This window comes from Acartia tonsa, chromosome 8 (genome assembly GCF_053477335.1).
Source record: "Acartia tonsa isolate MP-2025a chromosome 8, ASM5347733v1, whole genome shotgun sequence".
NCBI classification, from domain to species: Eukaryota; Metazoa; Arthropoda; class Copepoda; order Calanoida; family Acartiidae; genus Acartia; species Acartia tonsa.
In genome coordinates this window covers 35033581-35058540 of record NC_137267.1, presented here as the reverse complement: position 1 = coordinate 35058540, position 24960 = coordinate 35033581, and the positions used below count along the sequence as shown (strand labels likewise).

General features: G+C 31.9%; 1 protein-coding gene across 2 annotated transcripts; it reads right to left on the bottom strand.

The window, feature by feature from the left end:
* Nucleotides 1–4527: 4527 nt before the first annotated feature.
* LOC145326802 (uncharacterized) lies at nucleotides 4528–10304 on the bottom strand. Of its 2 annotated transcripts, XM_080170218.1 has the most exons (8): nucleotides 10140–10304; nucleotides 9932–9979; nucleotides 9551–9682; nucleotides 9279–9390; nucleotides 5749–9078; nucleotides 5541–5588; nucleotides 4906–5309; nucleotides 4528–4705 (listed from the first exon to the last, which is right to left on the bottom strand). In XM_080170218.1, the coding sequence occupies exon 5, from the start codon at nucleotides 8595–8597 to the stop codon at nucleotides 6648–6650; it is 1950 nt and encodes a 649-aa protein (XP_080026344.1). In that variant the 5' UTR covers nucleotides 8598–9078; nucleotides 9279–9390; nucleotides 9551–9682; nucleotides 9932–9979; nucleotides 10140–10304; the 3' UTR covers nucleotides 4528–4705; nucleotides 4906–5309; nucleotides 5541–5588; nucleotides 5749–6647. The 2 variants fall into 2 exon arrangements, with proteins under 2 accessions (XP_080026344.1, XP_080026343.1); XM_080170217.1 differs by lacking the exon at nucleotides 9932–9979 and having other exon boundaries at nucleotides 9279–9682; nucleotides 10140–10234.
* Nucleotides 10305–24960: the final 14656 nt, after the last annotated feature.

The window sequence follows — 24960 nt, the reverse complement described above, 5'->3', positions numbered from 1 at the left end:
TTCCTATTTTTAATAAGACAATTGTATAATGTATATTTTCAGGGATCTAAAGGGATAAGACAATGGCATATGAATCGATGTACACATCCCCATTGACGATACACAAAATTACCCCTTGTGTAGATTACAATTAGTTGATGAAACGTTTAAACACTCAAGTAAGGTAATCTACCAATCAAATTCTATACAAGTCCCCAAAGCTGCTAAGCTTACAAATAAGTAAACGTTATTATAAAACTTTGGGGACTAGTGTAATAAAGATCCCAATGTCCCATCTCTGCCTGGAATATTGTCCTTTTAAATCAATAAGATATATTTTAAGACAAGTAACATTTTATATTAATAAACCACTTATTGTACGTTTATGAGTCAAGCAATTATCAAAAAAAAGCTAAAAAAATTGTCATCTTCAAAATGGATTTAAGAACCTTCTAGCAATTATAAAGTTATACGCTTTGTAAATGATACCTGTTATTGGAATCATCATAATAAGTTAAAAATCGACAGAACAGTTATAAAATTTATAAATTAATGATAAAAGTTATCCGTTATGGACGGTCCTAATTATAGAAAAGCTTCGCATTCAACACTAATTAAAAATGACCTAATAATGCAAAAATCAAGGGTAATGGCGTTTTTAAAAACTTCTAATGGGAATCATTAAATGTAATATTTGCGTAATATACATTAAAATCTAGGATTGATACACAAAATTATCAAGATTTGTACAACAAATTTTTATTTTATTTTGTGTATCCCTTAGGACAATCGTTTTAAATAAATTACTTGGATGTTGCATCAGATTTTAATGTACTCTAATAAAGTGATAGTCATAGCTGGCTAAAATAACGATACCCCCTTTCTACCTCCTTTACCCCATCCCCTCCCCTCCTACTGAATGAACGGACTGACTAATAAGTGAGGTCCATATTATCAACATACATTGACGAAAAAATTCACCGTGTCATAATATCCACGTATATTCTACATCCATTTATTTAACATACTTAAGTAAGTCAGTGGTTTAGTACTTTATAGCTAACTGGTTATAAGATTGGTACGTAAAAACGTACAATATGTACGCAATGTAAAAGTAAATGAATCGTAGGAGAACCATTTATACGTTAAGTGATTAAAGAGTGCAGAAATTGCGTCAAATAGCGTCATTATAGGCAATTTAGACTGCGTTTGCCATTCTTAATGGGTATACACATATTTACGCAAAAGTTTAAGGCTAGCAAAAATTTATTGAATTGCAGCTGCGAAATATATTAGTCATCTACTCGTTTACTGTTTTTTGAGTGTATAAATAACAAAATGGCTTAAAACAGCAAATATTAAATATAACAAACTAAAGTGAATAGACGAACGTATAGACTTTAGATTCGTCTAAAGAATAAAGGTACTAAGAAAGAGAGGTAATGTCTGATTGAGCCAATAAATGAATCGCATCGGAGCATACATGAAATCTCATTGGTTGAATTAAACTGAAGTTTTCTAGTTTTTTCATTAGAGTTAATTAGAGCTGTTCTTTCAACTTTTACTCGAATCAAGTCCATCGCATGAAGTACTGCCTTCATATTGTTGTTTCACATCTATGTTTTATCTGTGCATTAATAATAAATATGCTTCATCTATTGCAATCGTTGTAAAATAATAAAAATCCCTTTATGAATTTAAGTTAATAAAATCATATTTTTTTCTTGAGTTTCTATTAAAACAAAAAAAATAATATCTCGGACTTCAAATGTACATGATTTATAATCTTAAATTCGTAATTCGTATCTATTATAAACATTTAAAATACAAAAATTCATAGTTTGTTTCATGTTTACCTCGAAATAAATTATATAAAAATAAAATAACAACAAATAGCAATACAACAGTACGTTCGTTACGTTTTCAACAGGACCTAGCGTTGTACTGTGCATACACTGTACGCATATGGGTAAGAGGAAAGGGCATATTTTTTTCATTTTGTTCATATAAAGAGTCAGCTGTAAAAAGTCGCATTTCTTAAGATAAAGCTTTTCTCACGTAAATTATATCGTGTTAAAATTTATTTTCTAGTATAGTGTAAAGCATATTACAAATCCTTTAATAAGTTAGCTATGAATTGTTGAATTCCTTAATATAAAGTTAGCTTTCTAGAAATTATATACTTGAAAAATTTTTAAAGTTTTTTGTCAGCTGGAGGAGTTCCTTTGTCAGATTTACGAAAAAGGGGTTCACACTATACTTCTTCTCTCCTAATTCTATTGTCTAAAGTTAACAATATGAATACCTATAAATTTTCTTTAATTCTCTACTACAGTTCTTCCTCACGGTTTAAAAATCTTTGCATAACATAATTGCTTATAATTTGTTTATGATAGCTTTTAACTTAAGTTTTTAGCTAAAAAGCAGGAACGTTCATTTTATGATATTTATACAATGGAAGAAACAAAGTATACGGGTGTTTTATGATGGTAAAATAACTTTTACTATTTCATAAAATAAACTTAAACATTTTGTCATGCTACCGTGTATATGTATGTCAGGTGAGTGAAAATGTATTTCTTACTTAATAGGGAATAGCTTGACTCAAAAACAGGCGCAAGTCATTACAAATCGCAGTAAACCTTTGGATAATGATTAAAAAATGTAGTTGGTCTTTTCTAATATGTATTTAGTATAAATGACATTTTATAGTTGAAATTAAGTTTGTTTATCTATTCTAATATGTCTATTAGTGTAGCTCATAATCTATAATGTTAAAATATAGTTTATATCTCTATTCTATTATGTCTATTGGTGTAACTTTTATATTGTTTAAATTATTTTTATTCTAATTATCTATTAGAGTAATCTCTACATTGTTAAAATTATCTATTCTAATATGTCTATCGGTTTAACTTTTATATTGTTAAAATTATCTCTATTCTTATATACATAGGCGTCCAAGGGGGGGGGTAATGGGGCGATTACCCCCCCCAAAAATTTTTTTATTTTACTCCCCCCATTTAAAATTTACCCCTACCCTGGGGGTGCCGTAGGCACCCCCAACTATTTAGAAGGGGGTATTTACCCCCCCCAAACAATTTTGGGGGGGTAAATACCCCCCCAAAATAAAAAATCTCTAATAAAAAAAATTTTTGTGCGCTTCGCGCGCATTTTTAATACTATATATTTAATAAAATTTAAATTACCCCCCCCAAACTAAATTTACCCCTACCAACAGGTTTCAGGGGGGGTAATTACCCCCCCCAAGCAAATTTTACCACCGGGGTAAAAATTTTGGGGGGGGTAAAAAAAATTTGCGGCGCGCTTTGCGCGCCATTTTACCCCCCCAAAAAACAATTTACCCCCCCCTTAAAAAATTTTACCCCCCCCAAAATAAAAAGCTTGGACGCCCCTGCTTATATATCTATTAGTATAACTATAGCATTGTATATTGTTAACATTAATCCATTATAATATGTCTATTAATATAACTTCTATATTATTGAAATTATCTTTATTCTAATGTATATTAGTGTGACTAATTTTCTATATTGTTGCAATAAAGTTTGTATATCTATTCTAATATGTCTATTTGTATAACTTCTATATTATTGAAATTATCTTTATTCTAATATGTCAATAGTGTAACTAATTTTCTATATTGTCGAAATAAAGATTGTATCTCTATTCTAATATGTCTTTTGTGTAACTCATAATCTAAATTTTAAATTTTTTTATCATCTTTTTTTAAATATGTCTATAAGAGTAACTAATATCTTTATTAATGAAATTTAGTTTGGATCTCTATTCTAATATGTCTATCGACGTAACTCATGTTCGAAATTGTTGAAATATAGTTGGTATCTCTATTCTAATATGTTTATTGGTGTAATTCATGATTTAAAATGTTGAAACATAGTTTGTATCTCTATTCTAATATGTCTATTGTATTGTTAAAGTTAAGTTTATGTCTCTATTCTAACACGTCTATTAGTGTAACTAACATTCTATATTGTTGAAATTGCCTATAAAATTCACATTTTAGATCATAAAAATAAAGTTAATTTCTTTAGCTAACAGTTTCTTTATTATAGCACAAGTATTAAATAACTTACGCATACTATTTAATTCACTTTTTATCCATCTATCCATCCATCTTTTCATCTTTCTATCTATCTTTCTATCTACTCCCCGATGTATATATTCCTTTACAACTTTAATAAAAAGGAAAATTTAACTATTTTTGATAATATACAGCATAGGGATCTTTGAATAGGTCTTGTGATGGTTGTAGCCTGTTTTACAGACACAGAAAAGTTAACCACTAAAAGAATAAAAAAAACTTTAAAAAGTGTTAAAATTTTAAACTTATCATGATTTAATAACAATATTCAAAGCTGCGCCCTTAATGGAAAACGTTTTAGAGGTTAGCAAGGCCGTAACTTAACGGACAAACAAATGTTGGGTGATTTTTTAGAACGTAAGACTACCCAATGTCTTATAAATTATCTTGACCATTACGTGCGGAAATACAAAAGCAAGGAATGAAATTGGCTAAATTTATACAACAATAAAAACACACAAATAACAATAATGGTAATAAAGATAAACTATTAGAAGAATAAGAATATCTGCAGCATAAAGAAACACTGGCTTCAATAATAATGAGATTGTTGATTGGAGAAGGCTGTGGGTCTCAACTGGACTTGATCCACTCGTTGAACTGAAATAATAGAGGTGTAAGAATTTAGAGGATCAATTAATTTTCAATACTGTCCTGAAATTTCATGGGCCAAGGTTTAATCTCTTATAATATAGTTACTCTCAAATAAAGCTTGAATCTGATGCTACATTTTTAGCAGTCATTCAGTATTGTTAGTCTATTCCTCTAATCTCTATTATAAAAATACAGTAATATCTTACCGACTATTGCACAGCTTAGCAGTCCACACCAACAACAATGGGTCTAAGGTCCATCCAGGGATCAACGGGCACTGGAAGGAGCAGCAGTAGGTTGTGTATACATGGCTCTAGCCTGGATTTTGGGCAAAGTTAGTTGACCTCTTTCTCTTATTAGTAGTGTGACACCTTATTCTAATCTAATGACCTTCTATCCAGTACATAATATACATATCTTTAACTAATTTAGGGATCCCTAGATATAACCTATATGTCCTTATTATAAACTATTATGCCTGAATGTTATTGGCAGGTTAACATGGAACCAAGTAGCACACAAGGGGGGTGATGTCCATTAGCACAGGAATCTCCACACATCTAGGCCTCTTGACTCGTACTTGGAATTTACTCTAATCCACACTGTTAACCTACAAAAAGAATATACATTTAGTTTCAAAGTACACTCTTAAAGTAAAATCAATGTGCATTCAAAAGTTACAATAATGCACCTAATTTGCTCTTTTTAGCTATTTGAATTCTCAACAATTAATTAATCAATACTAATGCATTTTAAAACATTTGGATTTACTGTTCTTTTTCTTTAGTGCTCTTAAATTAAATCGGCTATTAAGGCTTTTAAATAGTAAATAAAACCTTACCGTACATCCAAAAGCCCAATCAGACAACAGCAAAAGGACAGTCTGGATCTAAATTAAATAAAGCACTTATTTTTAACTATTTTAAACCAATGTGTTCCAAAGAAATTGATAAAACATTAATGATCAATTACTATTTTTATACACATTGTTTCAATATTCGATATTACACTGTAATAATTAAGATTTTATAGCAATTTTTAATTATTACCTTTTTATTTCCAGAACATTTTAACTAACAGAGTGCCCCTTTGAGAGGGAACACTTTCAACGGCACCGAATGCCAACAAGGCTAAACAATTACTGAACAAAATCACAGTACACTTTATCGTGATTTTGTATTTATATGCATATTATACGTTTATGATAAACATATAATTACATTAACATTCTTTTTGATCTAGTTTAGTAACTTATTGGATATTTCATTTCTATTCATTTATGTGTTATTTCAAACTGTCAACAACTCCCAGTTAAACTATGTATGTGAAATTATTACAAAGCTGGATTTATCAGTTTTTCCAACTTTCACAAAACACTCCGCCAATTAGGCTGATAAATCCTGCTGAGTTACACTTCCACGCCTTTTTGTCAGAATAGTTTTATTTGACTAGTACTATAGACTACTAGGATATAAAGTCTTTTTATTGGACAAACACCTGGGAATTGAAGAGGTGACACACACCTGGAAACTATATGGGGCGGTGACTCACACCGTGTATTTGGGGGCAGTGACACACACTGAGTATTAGGGGGTGGTGACACACACCAAGTATTAGGGGACAGTGACACACACTGAGTATTAGGGGGCGTGACACACACCAAGTATTAGGGGACAGTGACACACACCGAGTATTTGGGGGCAGTGACACACACTGAGTATTATGGGGCGGTGACACACACAGAGTATTAGGGGACAGTGACACACACTGAGTATTAGGGGGCGGTGACACACACCGAGTATTAGGGGACAGTGACACACACCAAGTATTTGGGGGCAGTGACACACACTGAGTATTTTGGGGCAGTGACACACACTGAGTATTTTGGGGCAGTGACACACACTGAGTATTTTGAGGCAGTGACACACACTGAGTAAAACAAAAACTATCAAAATCTATTGCCACGGTTGCTGTAAGGAGATAAGGCATTGCTAAATGCCTGTAAAAGGTTACAGAACTGTGCAGTCATCAATTCCAATTGAAACTTGGCTTTGTGGTTAACTGGTCTAGACCTAAGTATACTCTTATTTTTATTTCTACTAGGATGAATATAATCTGATCTCTGCTGAGAGGAAACTGAGAAAGGTTGTCTAAAATTATTTTGACTAAACTTAGCGCTTTGCCTAGTCTTTCTAGGACCTTGTTCAGAATATTTAGGAGACCTTAGTTTTTCTGATTGAAAACTAGTTGAAAGAGATTGATCAGGCCCTGAGGATTTAGGCCTGTATTTACTATAGTTTGATTTTGTGCTGTGCCTAGGATTACTAGGGCTTGACATTGTGCTGTGCCTAGGATTACTAGGACTTGACATTGTGCTGTGCCTAGGATTACTAGGACTTGACATTGTGCTGTGCCTAGGATTACTAGGACTTGACATTGTGCTGTGCCTAGGATTACTAGGACTTGACATTGTGCTGTGCCTAGGATTACTAGGACTTGACATTGTGCTGTGCCTAGGATTACTAGGACTTGACATTGTGCTGTGCCTAGGATTACTAGGACTTGACATTGTGCTGTGCCTAGGATTACTAGGACTTGACATTGTGCTGTGCCTAGTGTTACTAGGACTTGACATTGGGTCGTGCCTAGTGTTACTAGGACTTGACATTGGGTCGTGCCTAGTGTTACTAGGACTTGACATTGGGTCGTGCCTAGTGTTACTAGGACTTGACATTGGGTCGTGCCTAGTGTTACTAGGACTTGACATTGGGTCGTGCCTAGTGTTACTAGGACTTGACATTGGGTCGTGCCTAGTGTTACTAGGACTTGACATTGGGTCGTGCCTAGTGTTACTAGGACTTGACATTGGGTCGTGCCTAGGATTACTAGGACTTGACATTGGGTCGTGCCTAGGATTACTAGGACTTGACATTGAGATGTGCCTAGGATTACTAGGACTTGATGTTGGGTCGTGCCTAGGATTACTAGGTCTTGACATTGAGATGTGCCTAGGATTACTAGGACTTGAAGTTGTGCCATGCCTAGGATTACTAGGGTTGCTTGTATCAACACATAAGGGATCTGTTATTTGAAGATTAGACTTCCGATTACATAATTCATTAGATGAATCAACAAGATCATCTGCACTAGACCTAGAAGAAATCAGACTAGATCTAGAATCAATTAGTTTAGGTCGCAAAAGAATAGACAAAAATCTTTCTTTTTGTGCCTTACTAAGGGAAATATAGTCAACAGTACTATTATTACTTGTAGAGTTACTAGATTCTCCTACAAGCACATGTGCATCAGCCTTTACAGGATCAGAAATACAATTTGTATGAACATCAACAAAGTTTCCTTGGACTTCAGCATTACTATCTTTAGCCAATCCATCAAATTCAAGTTTAGTTTTATTGAATTTATTCCAAAGCTTTATTAAATGTCTATTCTGATTTATAATTCTTTTATTAATATTTATCAACTCTTTATTTTTAACCTCCAGTTGTTTAACTTTTTCCTGACCAAACAATGGAGAAACAACTGGTGCAAGAGGAATACCATCTACTGCGTCAGTAGATGTAGCCTTGTTAGAAACTGAAACACCTGTCCTAAAGCTTTTAGGAGAGTAAAGGTTATCAGGAGCATTCTGATCAGCTAGGCAATGTTTTACTTTTGTCAAAAACTGCCTTATGGCTGTCAATCCTTCAGCCACTATGTGATCAGTATCAATTATGTCAATGTTTGAAGAAATATACGAATACATTGACACCAATTTGGGACATATTGAGAATTGAATAAACTCAATAATGAAGCAATCAGGATAATCAAGAGGGAACTGTCTGATAAGTTCAATTGCCTGTAATGCAACAGCAGAAACTGAGGACTTTGAGGATTCCATTTTATGTGTTTAAAATTTATCCAATTTACAAAGATATAACTGTAATGGTCAATCAAAGAAATATTTTTCAATTATTTTAACTGTTTAAACATGATTAGTATAGTTGTTGAATAAACTATACAAAAGTAGTTCAATGATTTTGAACTATTGAGGAAAGTAACTAGTTGTTTAACAGAAGCAAACTTTAATGGAACAGTAAACTGTATTAGTCGTTCAATGTTGGGTGATTTTTTAGAACGTAAGACTACCCAATGTCTTATAAATTATCTTGACCATTACGTGCGGAAATACAAAAGCAAGGAATGAAATTGGCTAAATTTATACAACAATAAAAACACACAAATAACAATAATGGTAATAAAGATAAACTATTAGAAGAATAAGAATATCTGCAGCATAAAGAAACACTGGCTTCAATAATAATGAGATTGTTGATTGGAGAAGGCTGTGGGTCTCAACTGGACTTGATCCACTCGTTGAACTGAAATAATAGAGGTGTAAGAATTTAGAGGATCAATTAATTTTCAATACTGTCCTGAAATTTCATGGGCCAAGCTTTAATCTCTTATAATATAGTTACTCTCAATTAAAGCTTGAATCTGATGCTACATTTTTAGCAGTCATTCAGTATTGTTAGTCTATTCCTCTAATCTCTATTATAAAAATACAGTAATATCTTACCGACTATTGCACAGCTTAGCAGTCCACACCAACAACAATGGGTCTAAGGTCCATCCAGGGATCAACGGGCACTGGAAGGAGCAGCAGTAGGTTGTGTATACATGGCTCTAGCCTGGATTTTGGGCAAAGTTAGTTGACCTCTTTCTCTTATTAGTAGTGTGACACCTTATTCTAATCTAATGACCTTCTATCCAGTACATAATATACATATCTTTAACTAATTTAGGGATCCCTAGATATAACCTATATGTCCTTATTATAAACTATTATGCCTGAATGTTATTGGCAGGTTAACATGGAACCAAGTAGCACACAAGGGGGGTGATGTCCATTAGCACAGGAATCTCCACACATCTAGGCCTCTTGACTCGTACTTGGAATTTACTCTAATCCACACTGTTAACCTACAAAAAGAATATACATTTAGTTTCAAAGTACACTCTTAAAGATAGGTTTATTGGTACTAGTAAAATCATTGTGCATTCAAAGTTACAATAATGCACCTAATTTGCTCTTTTTAGCTATTTGAATTCTCAACAATTAATTAATCAATACTAATGCATTTTAAAACATTTGGATTTACTGTTCTTTTTCTTTAGTGCTCTTAAATTAAATCGGCTATTAAGGCTTTTAAATAGTAAATAAAACCTTACCATACATCCAAAAGCCCAATCAGACAACAGCAAAAGGACAGTCTGGATCTAAATTAAATAAAGCACTTATTTTTAACTATTTTAGACCAATGTGTTCCAAAGAAATTGATAAAACATTAATGATCAATTACTATTTTTATACACATTGTTTCAATATTCGATATTACACTGTAATAATTAAGATTTTATAGCAATTTTTAATTATTACCTTTTTATTTCCAGAACATTTTAACTAACAGAGTGCCCCTTTGAGAGGGAACACTTTCAACGGCACCGAATGCCAACAAGGCTAAACAATTACTGAACAAAATCACAGTACACTTTATCGTGATTTGTATTTATATGCATATTATACGTTTATGATAAACATATAATTACATTAACATTCTTTTTGATCTAGTTTAGTAACTTATTGGATATTTCATTTCTATTCATTTATGTGTTATTTCAAACTGTCAACAACTCCCAGTTAAACTATGTATGTGAAATTATTACAAAGCTGGATTTATCAGTTTTTCCAACTTTCACAAAACAACAAATAAACCGTACTACATTATATATGTAATTGAATAGGATATTTGTCAATCAATCTATCTATCTAAATTGGTATTTATGTGGTGAAATACTTAAAAGCCATCTATTTTATAAATTCTATTCCTAAATTAAATTTTTTTGCCAATCTTTTATTAATCGATATATTTTTCGTTTAGTCTATCTAACTCATGTATAATTATCAAACTATCTCTCTATTAGTGTATCTATCTATCTATTCCTATGCATAAATTTTTGTTTAAATGCAATTGTTACTCCACTATAAAGAGTAATTTGAAGTAATTTAAAGCAATACATTTTAAATATATACACGGACATTAATTACAAATTAAAAATGGCGTTTCAACAAGTAATTTATAAATTAGTAATGGCGTTTTGTTTTCGAAACAAGGATGAAAACATCCATTTAAGTAGCATAGCTAAAGCAAAAGGTTTAATCCTTTTCCTATATCACTATTTAGTGGCTGCGCCGTTGGAATCTAAGGTTTTGTATTCAAAGGAAAAGTAAAAAATGGGGAGAAAATAACCTCAAACCAGCCCAAGGCATCCTATTATATAAAGTAGTAAGCTTTTTTCGTCTTTAGCGAAAGATTTCGTTAACTGATGAACCGATAGGGTTCTTCTTTACAGTGAAGCTTCTAATAGGTCCAGGGAAGATTTATATCTATTTTGAGGGAGAGTACTACCACCCTCCCCCAAATTATTAACCTTTTTCTTTTTTAAATTAAAATGAAAAGGGGTTGAGGTCGACTTCCCTCCTTCACCACAAGTGCCCCTAGAGGCCTCTAGGGGGAGTAGCCGCTAGTCTAAAAATAAAGTAACCTAAAACCATCCTGAGACCTATGTTAAGGCTCTTTTAGATAAGTAGTTGCCTCGCCTCTAGCCTGTAGAGGAAGGCGGGAGATTTTAGGAAAACAGCCTAAAACTATCCCAATATATTATGAAGCTTCCTTGAAAAATACAACCCATTCGGACTTGCAAATTCTAAGATATTAAGAATGTATGTATGTCTTCTAGGATCTCGAAAACGGCTGGACATTAAATAAAGGTTCAAGTTAGAGCCCATATTATAGAGTTGCCACGCTTTGTAATAAATCGTGGATCGATGATGATTAAGGGAAGTGCTTTTTATAGTATCTACATATTTAATCATGACTAACATACATTTTTAATTAAAGTTTAAATACATTTTAACCATAGCTAACATACATTTTTAAAGCTATTTCTTCATACTTTTTATAAGCTTTTAGTTTTGCTTTAAAACAAGGATAACAACATCCATAAAAGGAAAGCCTTAGCAATCCATAAAAATTTAATTCAAAATTATTTGAATACAGGATACATGATGTAGTCATACATACATTATTAAGATTTTTATAATAGAAGTTCATCTTTGTAAGCAGATATTTTTCTCAATAAAGTCATTAAAAATCATTTCTTTTTATACTTTTTTTTTATATGTATAGCATATTATTCTACTATTAGAGTCGGCATTATTCCCCCCCTTTTCCATTTCCTTTAGTATCCCCACAATAGGAAATGCTTCTCCCCCCCTCCCCCCCCCCCCCAGATAAAAAATCCCCAAAGGAAATAAATCTCTTGCGACCAACCTCCCTCCCCCCCCGTTCCTCCAAACAAAATTTTCTTTTGAGAATTTCTTTATCTATTGCTTACAGAAGAAATAGTGTTGATACAATATTTCAGATCTTTTTTTAAAATTGTAGTCAACTTAAATTGCATTGATTGGTCAGTTTGTCCATCCAGTTGAAGGGAGTGGATGGAGTAAAGGGGATGAAAGGGGGGAATCGTTATTTTATCCCGCTGAGTGTTACACTTTTTTAGAGAACATGAAAATCTCGTGTACGGTCCAAGTGGTTATCTATTTTTAAAATAATATGATTTTCTTTTATATTACAAATTCATCATGACTTTTAAAATAAAAAAAAACAGGCAAAAAAATCCGTGAAAATGTAGAAATATCGCCAAAAATATGGAGTGCACGATATGATAGAATGGCTTTAAGTCATTTTTAATTAGAAAAACTACAATTCTTCTAGCGCAGCTACTCTATAAATAAGATAATGCCAACCACGGACGACCAAAAGGGGAGGGGTAGTGTTTACCCCAATAAAATAAGGGGGTCAACTCGCTTGCGAATGTTTTTATAATTTTTACTGTATAAGTATAATATTTCACTGTAGTATTTCATTATTGTTTCGCCAAGTATAATAACGTCATTCTTGTATACAATATATGTATAAATATAACTTTATCATATAAGTCATTAATCTTGCTTTAGTTTTTAATTTCAGATGAAATAGAATATTAATAAGAATAGTTATTTCTCGCATCGTATTATAAACAGCTTTCCGCGGATATAAAATGTACAATTATAAGATTAAAACAAGTTTACATATTCGTAGAAAACTGGATATAATACGATGGTAGACATAGTTTTTTTCTCGTATGGATGAGAACCGGTTCAAATCCACTTGATATTTATCGGTTTCGAATGAATACGAGAAAAATTTATATGCTTTTTTTATATATTTTTTTTATATATATTTAAGAGTTAAATAGATAGCAAAAATAGTACTTTCTAATATGTTTAAGTTAGTTGACTTTAAATCCAAAAATATCAATATTTGACTTGCTGCAAATGACAAATTTTTCTACAAGTAGAATGGTATTCTTTAAATTCCTTTTCCCGTATAATTTTACCTACTGTATCGGAGATACAAAAATGGGGGGCTAAAATGGGAAAGAAGTAAAGGGTATGGGTTAGGGGGGTACATATAAGGGAAGTGGGTAAAATATATAATGCTCTGAAAGGAATAATTATTCATAAAAAAAATAAATTTAATTTTTCTGTCAATTTAAAAAAATCTCATGTTACTTGGAGCTTTTTACATAATTACTAAAGCATGGCATAGTGATCTTTTTAAGGGATCTAAAGGGATTAGATAATGGCCGATGAATTGATGTACACAAAATTACTTTGAAACGTGATTGAAACGTTTGAACATTTAACTTTCAAATGAAACAACCAATCAAAATTCACTAAAGCCCCCAAAGTTGTTAAGTCAACGAATAAGAAAACGTTATTATTGTCCCCTCTCTCACTGTTTTTTGCACTTTAGCTGGATGTTGAATATATTTTTGTGAGTACATGTCCGTGTCCATGGGCGGAGTAAATTCAGCTATAAATCACGCTGCAGGATAGAAACACATTTCCAGGGGAATATATTTAATCCTGGTTCCCTCCGACATTATTACTACAGATTCCATGCAACATAAACCAAGCATATAGAGTGCTGTGACAATAGCTATATAGAAACCGCTAGGAATAGCTTTTTATTTACTAAGTATATTTGCGATAACTTTTATTTAATGAAATCTTCCAATTTTTAACATGTACAAAACGGCCTGCTTAATTGCTTCAAGATCCATGTCAGATCTATATAGGAAATAAATGTCTATAAACGAGCTCAAATTTTCCAAGGAATATTTGTTTAAAACTCATAGTGCTCCAATAATCCATAATAAACTCTCATTGCCCAGAACGATAAGACCCATTATTTTACTTTATTAAAAATAAATTCCTTTTTTTAATTTCATGTTGCTATTTACCTTATATTGATGTATTTAATTTCTAATAATAAAAAAGAAAATTTTAACTTATAATATAATAAATTTAAGAAAACTCTGTTTTAAAAGAATTCGATTGTGGCGACATTTTGTGTGTTCAAATATTAAACTAAAATTGTAATCATCATTATTAACCCTTTGGTGATGGTAATGTAAAGAAAAAAATATAATTTAAAAAATCTGTTTAAAATCATTTAAATTATTAAATATTTACTTTCTTTTAGATAGTAATGCCGGGTGAGGAAAATAGATTTATTGAGAAATAGATATGCATATAGAAAACTAGCCAATAGGGAGATAATTATATCGAGCCAACTCTAGCATTGTAATACAGGGCGAAAATTCAAGAGAAAAAAATAGAGGAAGAGAGCGAGAGAGAGAAAACGATAACAAAAGAAAAGAGAGTAGAGAAAACTAAAAATAAATGGTTGAGATAGAAATTTAAGAAAAATGAAAAACTAATAAGGATAAAAAGAGAGAAAAATGGAGAAATTAGAAACAGAAAAAAAGTGAATTTAGAATAAAAGATTTTGAGAAAAAATTAAAGGCAAAATAAAAGGGGGGAGGGGGGCGAACTTAGCTATAAAGGCCTAAAATTCCCTTTTTAGAAAAAGATGAGAGAGAGAAATATAGAGAGAAAAAGCTAAAGAGAGAGAGAGAAAGAGATAAATAGAGAGAGAGAGAGAGAAGAGAGTGATAGATATATAGATAGATAAATAGAGAGCAGAGAAAGAGAAGGAGAGAGAGAGAGAGAGAGAGAGAGAGAGAGAGAGAGAGAGAGAGAGAAAGAGAGAGAGAGAAAGGGAGAAATAGAGAGAGAAAAAAAAGAAAGAGAAAGAAAGAGAAATAGGGGAATAGTAGAATTTTGTATAAAAGCTTTAGATTTATATTCACAAATATAGAGAAATATATTTACATATATTAACTTCAGGCGCGCTTGGTATAAGTAAATTATTCCGTTCTTTTCAGTGATGTTTTTATAATCAGGGAGGGAGGGGATATTAGCTTAACTCCCAAAGTTATAATAAAGTTTTTCATTTGCTGGCTAACAAATTTGGGGACTTTTGATTTGATTGGTTGGTTTATTAAATTGAGTGTCCAAACGGTTCAACCACTGATTGTAATCTACAGAAGGGTTAATTTTGTCTATAATTATTTTGAGAATGTACATCATTTCATCGGCCATTCTCTTATCCCTTTAGAATCCTGGTTTTTATTTGTTATTTGCTTATTTACTTGATTTTTACCTTAGCTTGATCTTTAAATCGTTTTTATGCCGCGCTGAATCGGGGCGATTCAGAGGTGAACCGTAGGCGCGCTGGTGGTAAGCCACAACGCACCTGATTTTTAAAAGATTTTCGGCGCGGTGTTGTTAAATCGCTTGCGCACTCACTAAAATATCGATCCGCGCCAGTACAACTTTATTACTTAAGCAGTGCCAGTAAGGTATTTTATATAAAATACCGTGTCAGTATGGTATTTTATATAAAACATTAATATATAATTTATTTTAAAAATAACTATAAAAATGTTTTCACGATAGTTTTGCAATAAAATATTAAAGTAATTAAAAAAATATCCATTTATTACATATGCAATGGGTCTTTCGTCGGGGCTCAGTGCATGATTCACCCCGATTTAAACCGGCAATGCCACTCGGTGAGTGCCATTGCCGCGCCGGGCCCGCGCCACTGCCCGATTCAAATCGCCCATGCAAATTCGATTTAAAGATTGATATTAATAATTTGATGGTGCGCCAAATGAATCGCCCCGGTTTAAATCACCTATAAACGATTTAAAGATCGAGCTCTTTACACCAATCTTAAATCTGTTGAGATTTCAGGTAAACGCCTAACTTAAAGTATTACTATAAGTAATAAACAAAATCCAACTCTTTTATCAAACAAACTTTGTCTGGAAATTCTAACTGTGCATGCTAATTTTTTACGCGCCTGTTTATTGAGATAATCCTTTTGGAGATTTTAATTATTAATTGAAAATCTTGAACATTGAAACAATAAAATATAATCAAAGTTTTTAGCCAACGAATAAGACTCAAGAGAACGTGTTGAGAAATCATTGGGTTCCAGTATCATTTCCAATCCAATATCCCCTTCCTCCCTGGATATATATGTGCAATTCTTTATATTAAACTAGCGGCTTCGCCCCTAGCCTCTAGGGGCTTTGCCCCAAGAGGTTTGATCAAACCAATTTTTCGTATTTTAGACTTAAAGGAAAATTTAAAAAAAAATTGGAGGGGGAGAAATTTTTTTTTGGAGGGGGGGAGGTAGTCGACCCCACTATTTTAATTTTAGTTTTAAAAAGAAATTTTTTTTTGGGGGGGAGTGTATTTTTTTTGGGGGGGGGGGTTTGGGGTTGTCCCGTGACCTATGAGAAGCTACCCTGTAAAGGAGAACCCGATCGGTTTAGCGGCTAGCGAGATCCTTCGCTACAAACAAACAGACAGACAAACAGACAAACAAACAGACATCGTTCTACTTTGTATTATAGATATCTGTATATCTCTGACAAACTTAGATTATATACACTTTTAAATATAAATATATTTCTATTCCAAATTGATCAATGTTTTAGAAACATTATTATACTCACTAAAAAGTTATTTTGTATAGTGTTTTAGATGGTTTTAGGCTATTTTCAAAATGATTTATTTATATCTTCAAGAGTAATGAATCATTACCAACCCCCTAAGAATTATAAAGTGGCATGGGGGGGGGGGGCTGATCTTCTTAACCTCCCCTTAAGACACTAGTGTAATAAAAAGTAATAATACACCATAACTCATAGGACAGGTATTTAATATAAGAGTGTAAATAATGAAATATTTCTACTAAACATATTTAGGGGTACAGGGAGTTGACAATGGATGATAAATTAATACATTCTTAGTAGTATCTTAAATTCATGTATTTTCAAACTACTGATGGTGTTTTCTTTTTTAGAATTTTTAATGTACAATATTTTTTTATGTCTTAAATTAAAGATTTTGGAAGTTACTGCTCTGCATTGCTTGTATTTTTCAGAGAAGCTTTATAAAAATCTTAGGAAGGTTTTAGGCTAACCATAACAGACGAAGATAATTGTATCTTTTTCTAACAACAATTTTTAATGATACCTTACGTTGTCCCCATTTTTCAGCCATTTATCTATTTACTTTAATACTTGTTGGTCATAAATTTTCTGGGGTTATTCCATTATATAACCAAAACATACTTTATTAAACAGTTGGGTATACAAATGAACTTTTGTGTACTGGAAGTGTGTACTGGTACTCAAATTTTCAAAATTGAAAAAATTTAGGTAATTTTGATTGTTTGGTTCATTAAGTTAAGTGTCCAAACATTTCAACCACAAATTGCAGTATACAGAGGTAATTTGTATATCTGTATTAGGGATATACAGCAATTTATCGACCAAAAAAAAGCTCAAAATCTGCCGAGGACTAATATAAAGCTTTTATTAGAAAAAAATAACTCAATTCACCAAGCCATTTCATTGACAGACTTAAAGACATCCTAATACTACCCATAAATATTAGGATAGTGTCTATAACGATCTACCAGACATACAGACAAACAAACAAACAAACGCACACACAAAATGTTTCGAAAAAGCATAGAAAATGACTTAATTCTATGTTTACCCCCATACCTAACCCCACTGGCCCCCCAGCGCCCCCCAATGGTTTTCCGACATCATGAAGTAAGACACTTAATATGCAGGTTTGCTGCTTTCCAGGGGGCGGGGGGGGGGGTATTTCAACCCCGCCCCCTCCCCCCTCTAAAAAACTAAGGGAGGAGAACATGCAAGGAAATGGATAAAGAAAAGGATAATTAACTTTAAAAAACATTTAGATTATACCTAGAAAAAGAGTTTGGTTCTTTTTTTGTATGGAAATACCCTCACACACAAGCAGACACTAATCTAAACTAACTAAGCTAAACACATTTACCTACAATTCTAAAATGTACTATTGTTATTTTTTTCACCTTTGCTATGAAACTATGTTTAGACAGGGATCTAAAGGGGTAAGACAATGGGCGATAAATTAATGTTCAACCCAAATGATGAAACACAAAACTATTCATTCTGTAGATTATAGGTTGAAACGTTTGGACAATTAACTTAATGAACAAGCCAATCAAAAATTCAATAAAAGCTCCCAAAATTATCAAGCCAACAAATAAGAAAACGTTCTTATAAAACTTGAGTAATAAGCAGTCCAATGTCCCTGATGTTTAGAATACCTATCCCTAAGTAAAGCACCACATATATCTGCATACTAATTTATGTACAATGTTTAAAACAAGAGGCTACATAGATTTATTACTTCAGACCTTTTCATCGAATTTAGGCAACTAGCGGGGGCGAGCATAGTTCAACAGGGGGTGCTAGCAAATAATTTTGGAGTTTATAAACAAATATTTGTTGGAATGGAATGATTGTGAGACCCTATTTCTCAAGGAAGAGGGGGGGGGGGGGAAGGGACATTTGACTGTAAATTATACAGGTACCTAAAGTTTTATAACCTCGTTATATCTATAGGGCAATTTTGTAGATCATCATGAGAAATAAATTTATTGTCAATTGTATTTACTAAACTATAATCCTAAAACAACGCTTACTTAATCTTTTTATTTTTCCAAAGTAGAGAAAAGTAGTTGGTGATAGGACCCAATATAACCTAATCTAACCTAACTTGAAGTAAAAACAAACAAACGTAAAACTAAACCCCCTTCCATTAATTTTGATTTAATTCGAAATAAGGAGGGGGTTCCATGGTTGACTATTATATCGAGGAAAACCGCTAGTGAAGCTATAATTTGGTATTTTGATGCTGATATACATATATGATTTTTAAAAAATAAATCTATAATAATTTTTAGAATTATATTGGCTTAAAAATTTCTTAATTCTTTTAGATTTTTTTAACTGTGGGTAGATTTTTAAAGGGCGCTGACATGGAAGGGGTTTGTTGAGGTCTATATTTACTAACAAAACATTTATCTTCACTTTTAAAGCTTTTTTAGAACAAAGGATTAAAAAAATGCTGAGAAATGAATACATAACTGCAACGAAAGAGGCTTGAAATCCGAAGAAAAACTGTTTTGTCTTTTTGCAGGTCTACATTTTACATCTCGATTTATGTATTTATGTATCTATCAGTCTTAACTAAATAACAGACTCAAGATATTAATAAACATAAAACAAAAAAATGAATTCTCGAAACCTTTCCAATTTTAAAAAATAGAAATAAAATGTTTTTGAAAGACAAGTATGAAGCAGAACTAGGGATAAATGTTCTGGAAAAAAAAACAATAATAAAAAAATATAAGACTATAATCTAGCATTAATCTTGTAATTTTATTATATAATATTCGTGAACAATTCACTATAATACGATGCTAAACATGATTTTTCAGTATGACTGAGAACCGTAATCCAGCGGATATTTATCGGTTTCGAAGCCATACTGGAAAAAATATTTCAAACAAAGGTCTTACACATAGGAAACAATACATTTTGTCCCAGTAAAGATTATTGTTTACTTTAAAATTTTCTCAAATTATTTCACATTTTTTCTCCTTTTTATGTTCAACCTAAACTAGCATCTAGGTAATATGCGATGTCTTAAAGGACAAAATAATATTATGTGTAACAGAACGTAATTTGATTTTTGTCCGTCTTATTGTTTGTTCCAAAACATGTACCTAAATCTTGAAGGAAGCAACTACTTATCTTTTTCTAGACGGCTGGAAAAAAAAATTCTAGGGGCCACACTTTGTCTATGTAGGGAGGGGTGGGGATGTTTAGCCCCACTAACCCCCCCTTCCCCTAGAAATGATTAATATGGCTGGCACATTCTTGTGGGGGTATTAGTCGGGGACAGAGTGCCATATTCTGAACAAAAAACAAGGACAATCATTTCTATAAGTAGCGCAGCAAAAACAATTTATAAAAGATGTTAAATATGAGTGGTAAAAATAAAAGTAGATGAAGAAATGCCTTGGCAATTGGTAAAACCTTGTCAGAAAAACTTGCCGTGAATAGGTGTAAAATATATGTAGATGTTTTGATAGGGGAAAATTGTCGTCGATTTAGCTTGCTAACATGGAACTCGTTCATTGGTAAGTTCGTTTATCCATTAGTAGGTGAAGGGATGGGGTTCAGAAGGTGGACTGGGGGAATCGTTATTGTAGCCCGCTTCAAGTTTTACTTTATTAGAGAATGAAAATCTAGTGTAAGATCCAGGTAATAATAAATCCATTTTGCCATTGCTTTTTCCAATCATCGCAACTGTTTGAGATAACATTCCTTTTGATTGTCAGACCTTTTTCTGTAGTTAAAGCATATCATTTAGTAATATGTCTGTCCTTACTAGAGTTACTATTTATCACTCATTTATTTATAATAAAAGTTTACAAATATCAAAGTTATTAGTCGGAAAGTTTGAACATTACTAGTTTAATACCAACAAAAAAGAATTAAATAATATTACCCAGGAATAAGGTATAACCAACAAGGGAATTTAATCTAAAATAATATTTGGGGGGCAAATGGAGAGGTCGTCAATTTTACGATGTGTTGCCCCCCAACGACAGCTGAAAAACACGTATAGGTTTCGTGATTTTTTTCCGAATTAATTTCGTTATTGGTATGAGCTGAATATTACCCCAAGTTTTTCACCCAACGAATGAGATAATTGGGTTTAAAACTTAGCATAGTTCAATACCAAGTTTATTGGAGAAGAAGGACTCGGGGTGATGAGATTACTTTGTCGTGTCAATTGTCAAGTATAACATCCATTTAGTTTCACTGTTTTGTGTTCATCTGGTTTATGAAATCTCCCCCTCTCCCGAAATTAGCTTAAAACCTTGCAAGGACCAATAGATAGGTTTAATGAAAGCAGTTTTAACTTTTCTATCATAGTTATACTAAAAAATAAATGTTATCCTTTTTTAAGTAGTAAAGGCTCGGTCCTTAGCACCTTATGGTCTATTCAAAGAGGTAAGAAATGGGCAGAAAAATAGCCTAAAACCATCCCAAGGCCAAGATAGAATAGCCTAAAACTATCACGTAACCTATGCGAATGTATTTCAAAAGGGAGAACTCATTTAGTTCTGTAGTAATTGAAACAACTTTACATAACAGGATTGACAGACGGAATATCTAATTATAGAAAATTATATTTTGAAACCCCCTCAAAACGCTCAAAATTAGAATAAATTGAAATATTTTTGAAAGGGAAATAAAAATGATTTATCTAAAATAAACGCATCTAACAGTGGGGCACTTGAAATGTCAACTGTTTACTTAACTCATTTTTAAAAAGTACTCAATAATAAATCTAATTTTAAAACGATTATACGTCTAGTAGTCAGCCGTCAATAAGCACGAGGAAAATAACCTTTAACAGTATTAAAAATCAACTGTAAGTCTAAAACTGGCCAAAATATGGAAATTTATTTAAAATCATTGACTTTTCAAGTCTTTAGATTTCTTCAGAAAATTATTAGAAAAATTACACAAGAAATGATAAATCCATTCAAATACCGACCTCTATAATGATATATAGAAATCTAACTATTTTAAATTTGACAAAAAACAGACTATGAAAATAAGGAAATTAACTTTTTTTCTTGTAGTAGTTACAGAAAGTTAAGACAATAATTTTAAATAATGAATTTTAAGGATAATTAACATGAAAGAAAAAATTTGTGATTTGCTTATGGGAGTAGAGCTAAAGTAAGATTAATGCAAAGATTCACTGTAATGTTGAAAGTGCCTAAATGGCGGCTTAGTCGTTTTTTTCTTGTTTTTTTTTTGCTTGTAAGCAATGTTAGATCATTCAACGTTTAGCTAAATTGAATTTGTATTAATTATGGCTTGGTTTGAGTTCAATTATTCTTATTAAATCTATAGTTACAGAAATAATTATACTTATATTTGTGATATAAGAATCAGTGATAGGACATCTAGAAAGAAAAAGATCTTCTATCATTTATTATTTTTTAAGGATACAGAAACCTTAAGTTTAATTTTCTATTGTAAGAAAATATATCAAAATACACCAATCCTTATTTAGGGCCCCCTTATTATATAATTCAATAACATAAAAGTCACACACACACACACACGCATATCCTAATAGCATTGCAGCTGTAACTTGGATGATTTATTTGCAACAATTTATGAACCGTAGCTTCTCTTCAATAAGGAAGGATTTTTTGGTGGGGGAGGATGTTTTTTTTGTAGGCGATTTCTCATGGGAGGGTGGAGGTACCCATCCATAGAAAATTTATAAACCTTCCTTGACCTCTAAAAATAATCAGTGCAAAGGAGAATCATATCAGTCGTCTAGTAATTATCTTGATCAAAAGATACAGACACACACAATGTTACTTTTATATTAGGGTGATTCTATTTTTTTTAGGAGAAAATTACTCGACTATCCAATTTTAACCTTATTAACTCCTTATCATTATTTTAATATTTACATTTTCTATGCGCTACTCATAAAAGGTATTAACCTTGTTAAATTTAGCTGATTTAGAAGCATAACACTCACATATTAAGAGATGCAAGGGTAAGTAAATTTATTCAGAAGTATTCAACAACTCAATTAATGCGCGAAAAAATAATTTTGTAATTTCAGCTGATTTAGGGGGCAGTCTAAGTAAAAACTAAGGTCGGTTTTCCCTAAAAAACAGCTTCAATTGGGGGGCAGTTCAAGTCAATGCTGGCCCCAAAAAAGCAACTAAAAAAAAACTAAATATTTTTTCGAATTATTTCAGCATTTGGTTTAAACCAGGGACGTCCAAGTTTAAGGGGGGCAAACACCCCTTAACGCCCACCCAGGGACGTCTATAAATTCCTATACCCGAAAATTATTCAAATCTAATTCTGAAAATTTGTGAAGCCTTCTAGTTGATTTACTTAAATTGTTTGTGATCTTTATCAATAAAGTAAAGAAATATCTCGAGTTGTAGTCTATTTTAAGGCACAATTAATTTAATTAAAAAAAATACAATCAACTTATTGATTGCAAGGTTTAAAAACATTACACAAACATTTATTTGCAAAGTTTTTGCATTATTATCATCATTTAGAATTTTAGAAGCATTTATATACTTATTGCTACATCTCTGGCATTTACTTACATACATTGAGATATTTTTAGCATATGACTCTGAGATTTATGTGTGTTTAAATATTAATTTTGGGGGGCTTAGAAAATTAGATTACATATATACAGACAGTAAAAAATCCTGATTTTAGATGGCTAGCATCTTTAAAACGTAGCTCCTCTTTATCATTATACTCAATAAATAAGATATTTTTGTTTATATATACATATATATTATACTTTAGATTAGATTGAAAACAGTAAAATAAAATTCAACGTGTACAGTTAGGGAGTTGAATCCATTTTTATAAAAGCAGAAACATAATCTATGATTATGGTTTGGACCCTCTAAAACTGTAATCTACCCTACCACTTTCCCCTCTCTTGGTGAAGATATCTTCAACGCTGATACGATTTTTGAAATGTAAGATTCCACTTTTGCCTCTCTTGGTGAAGATATCTTCAACGCCAATACGATTTTTGAAATGTAAGATTCCACTTTCAATAGAGGCGAAACTGGAATCATGGTTTACATTTTTAATATCTATGTTTCTGTAATCTTCCATTACTTTTTTAACATCGACATAATAGAAATGTACCATACTAGTTTAAAATTATGTCAAATGTGAAAAAAAGCATAGATTTTATATATAATTTAAACATTGTTGTACATTCTTAATTAATTAAACAAAACATACAAAGAGCCTTTTATAAAAGATGTTTTGTTTATTTAAAAAAATACTTTTAAAAGTGTATCAAATGAGTAATCAAAATTATATTAAGAAAGTCGTTTATTAATTAATTTAATTGTATATATTTGTAATTTTTTGTTCAATTTATTTCATCTTAATATTTCCCTAGTAATCTCTCACCGTGTAAGTAAGCACTAAAAGGTTAATTACTTATCTAATTGTGCATTTTTGTGGTAAATTACTGATCAATTACTGAACAATTTGGTCTGATTTGTGAGTTAAAAGTGGATGGATTAATAAATGGACATTTATAGTAAAAGTTGCTTGTATCAGTTGAAGTGAAGAAAAAGAAGCAGGAGTAATAAGGGGGAGGGGGGGAAGTTCTGACACATTTGAGTAAACCTGGTGTATAGGCTTTATCTTTGGACTGAGAGGATAGGTATATTAGGAATAAAATCATTCTTATATGATGAATTTCCCCCAGATTTAAGATTTTTTGGATAGGCCTCCAGGTTCCGGAGCTTCAGGCCTCCAGGTGGTCTCTGTACAGATAAAACTTAAAAATAAGATTTTTTTTTGAAGAGTTAAAGGTTAACTTATAAAACAAAATATGCTTCTTTTTGATTGTTATTCACATATTTGAAGAAAAAACATACATATTTTGTCTCATAAGCTGACTTCTAACTCTTAAAAAATTGTTTTTTCATTTTTACCTGTAGGGAGACCACCTTGAGGCCTGGAGCTCCGGAACCTGGAGGCCTATCCAAAAAATCTTAAATCTGGGGGAAATTCATCATATAAGAATGATTTTCTCCCTAATAACCTATCCTCTCAATCCGAAGATAAAGCCTATACACCAGGTTTACGCAAATGTGTCAGAACTTCCCTCCCCCCCCCCCTTAATCCCTTCCTTCCTGTAAGCAGTTTATGACGAAAATTGAAGATTTGGCTCATATAATCCAAATAAGCAAAAATTTTCATCGATTGCT

What these genes read in the sequence shown, in the direction of transcription:
- LOC145326802 (XM_080170218.1), bottom strand. Translation starts at nt 8,597, where the DNA reads ATGGAATCCTCAAAGTCCTCAGTTTCTGCTGTTGCATTACAGGCAATT.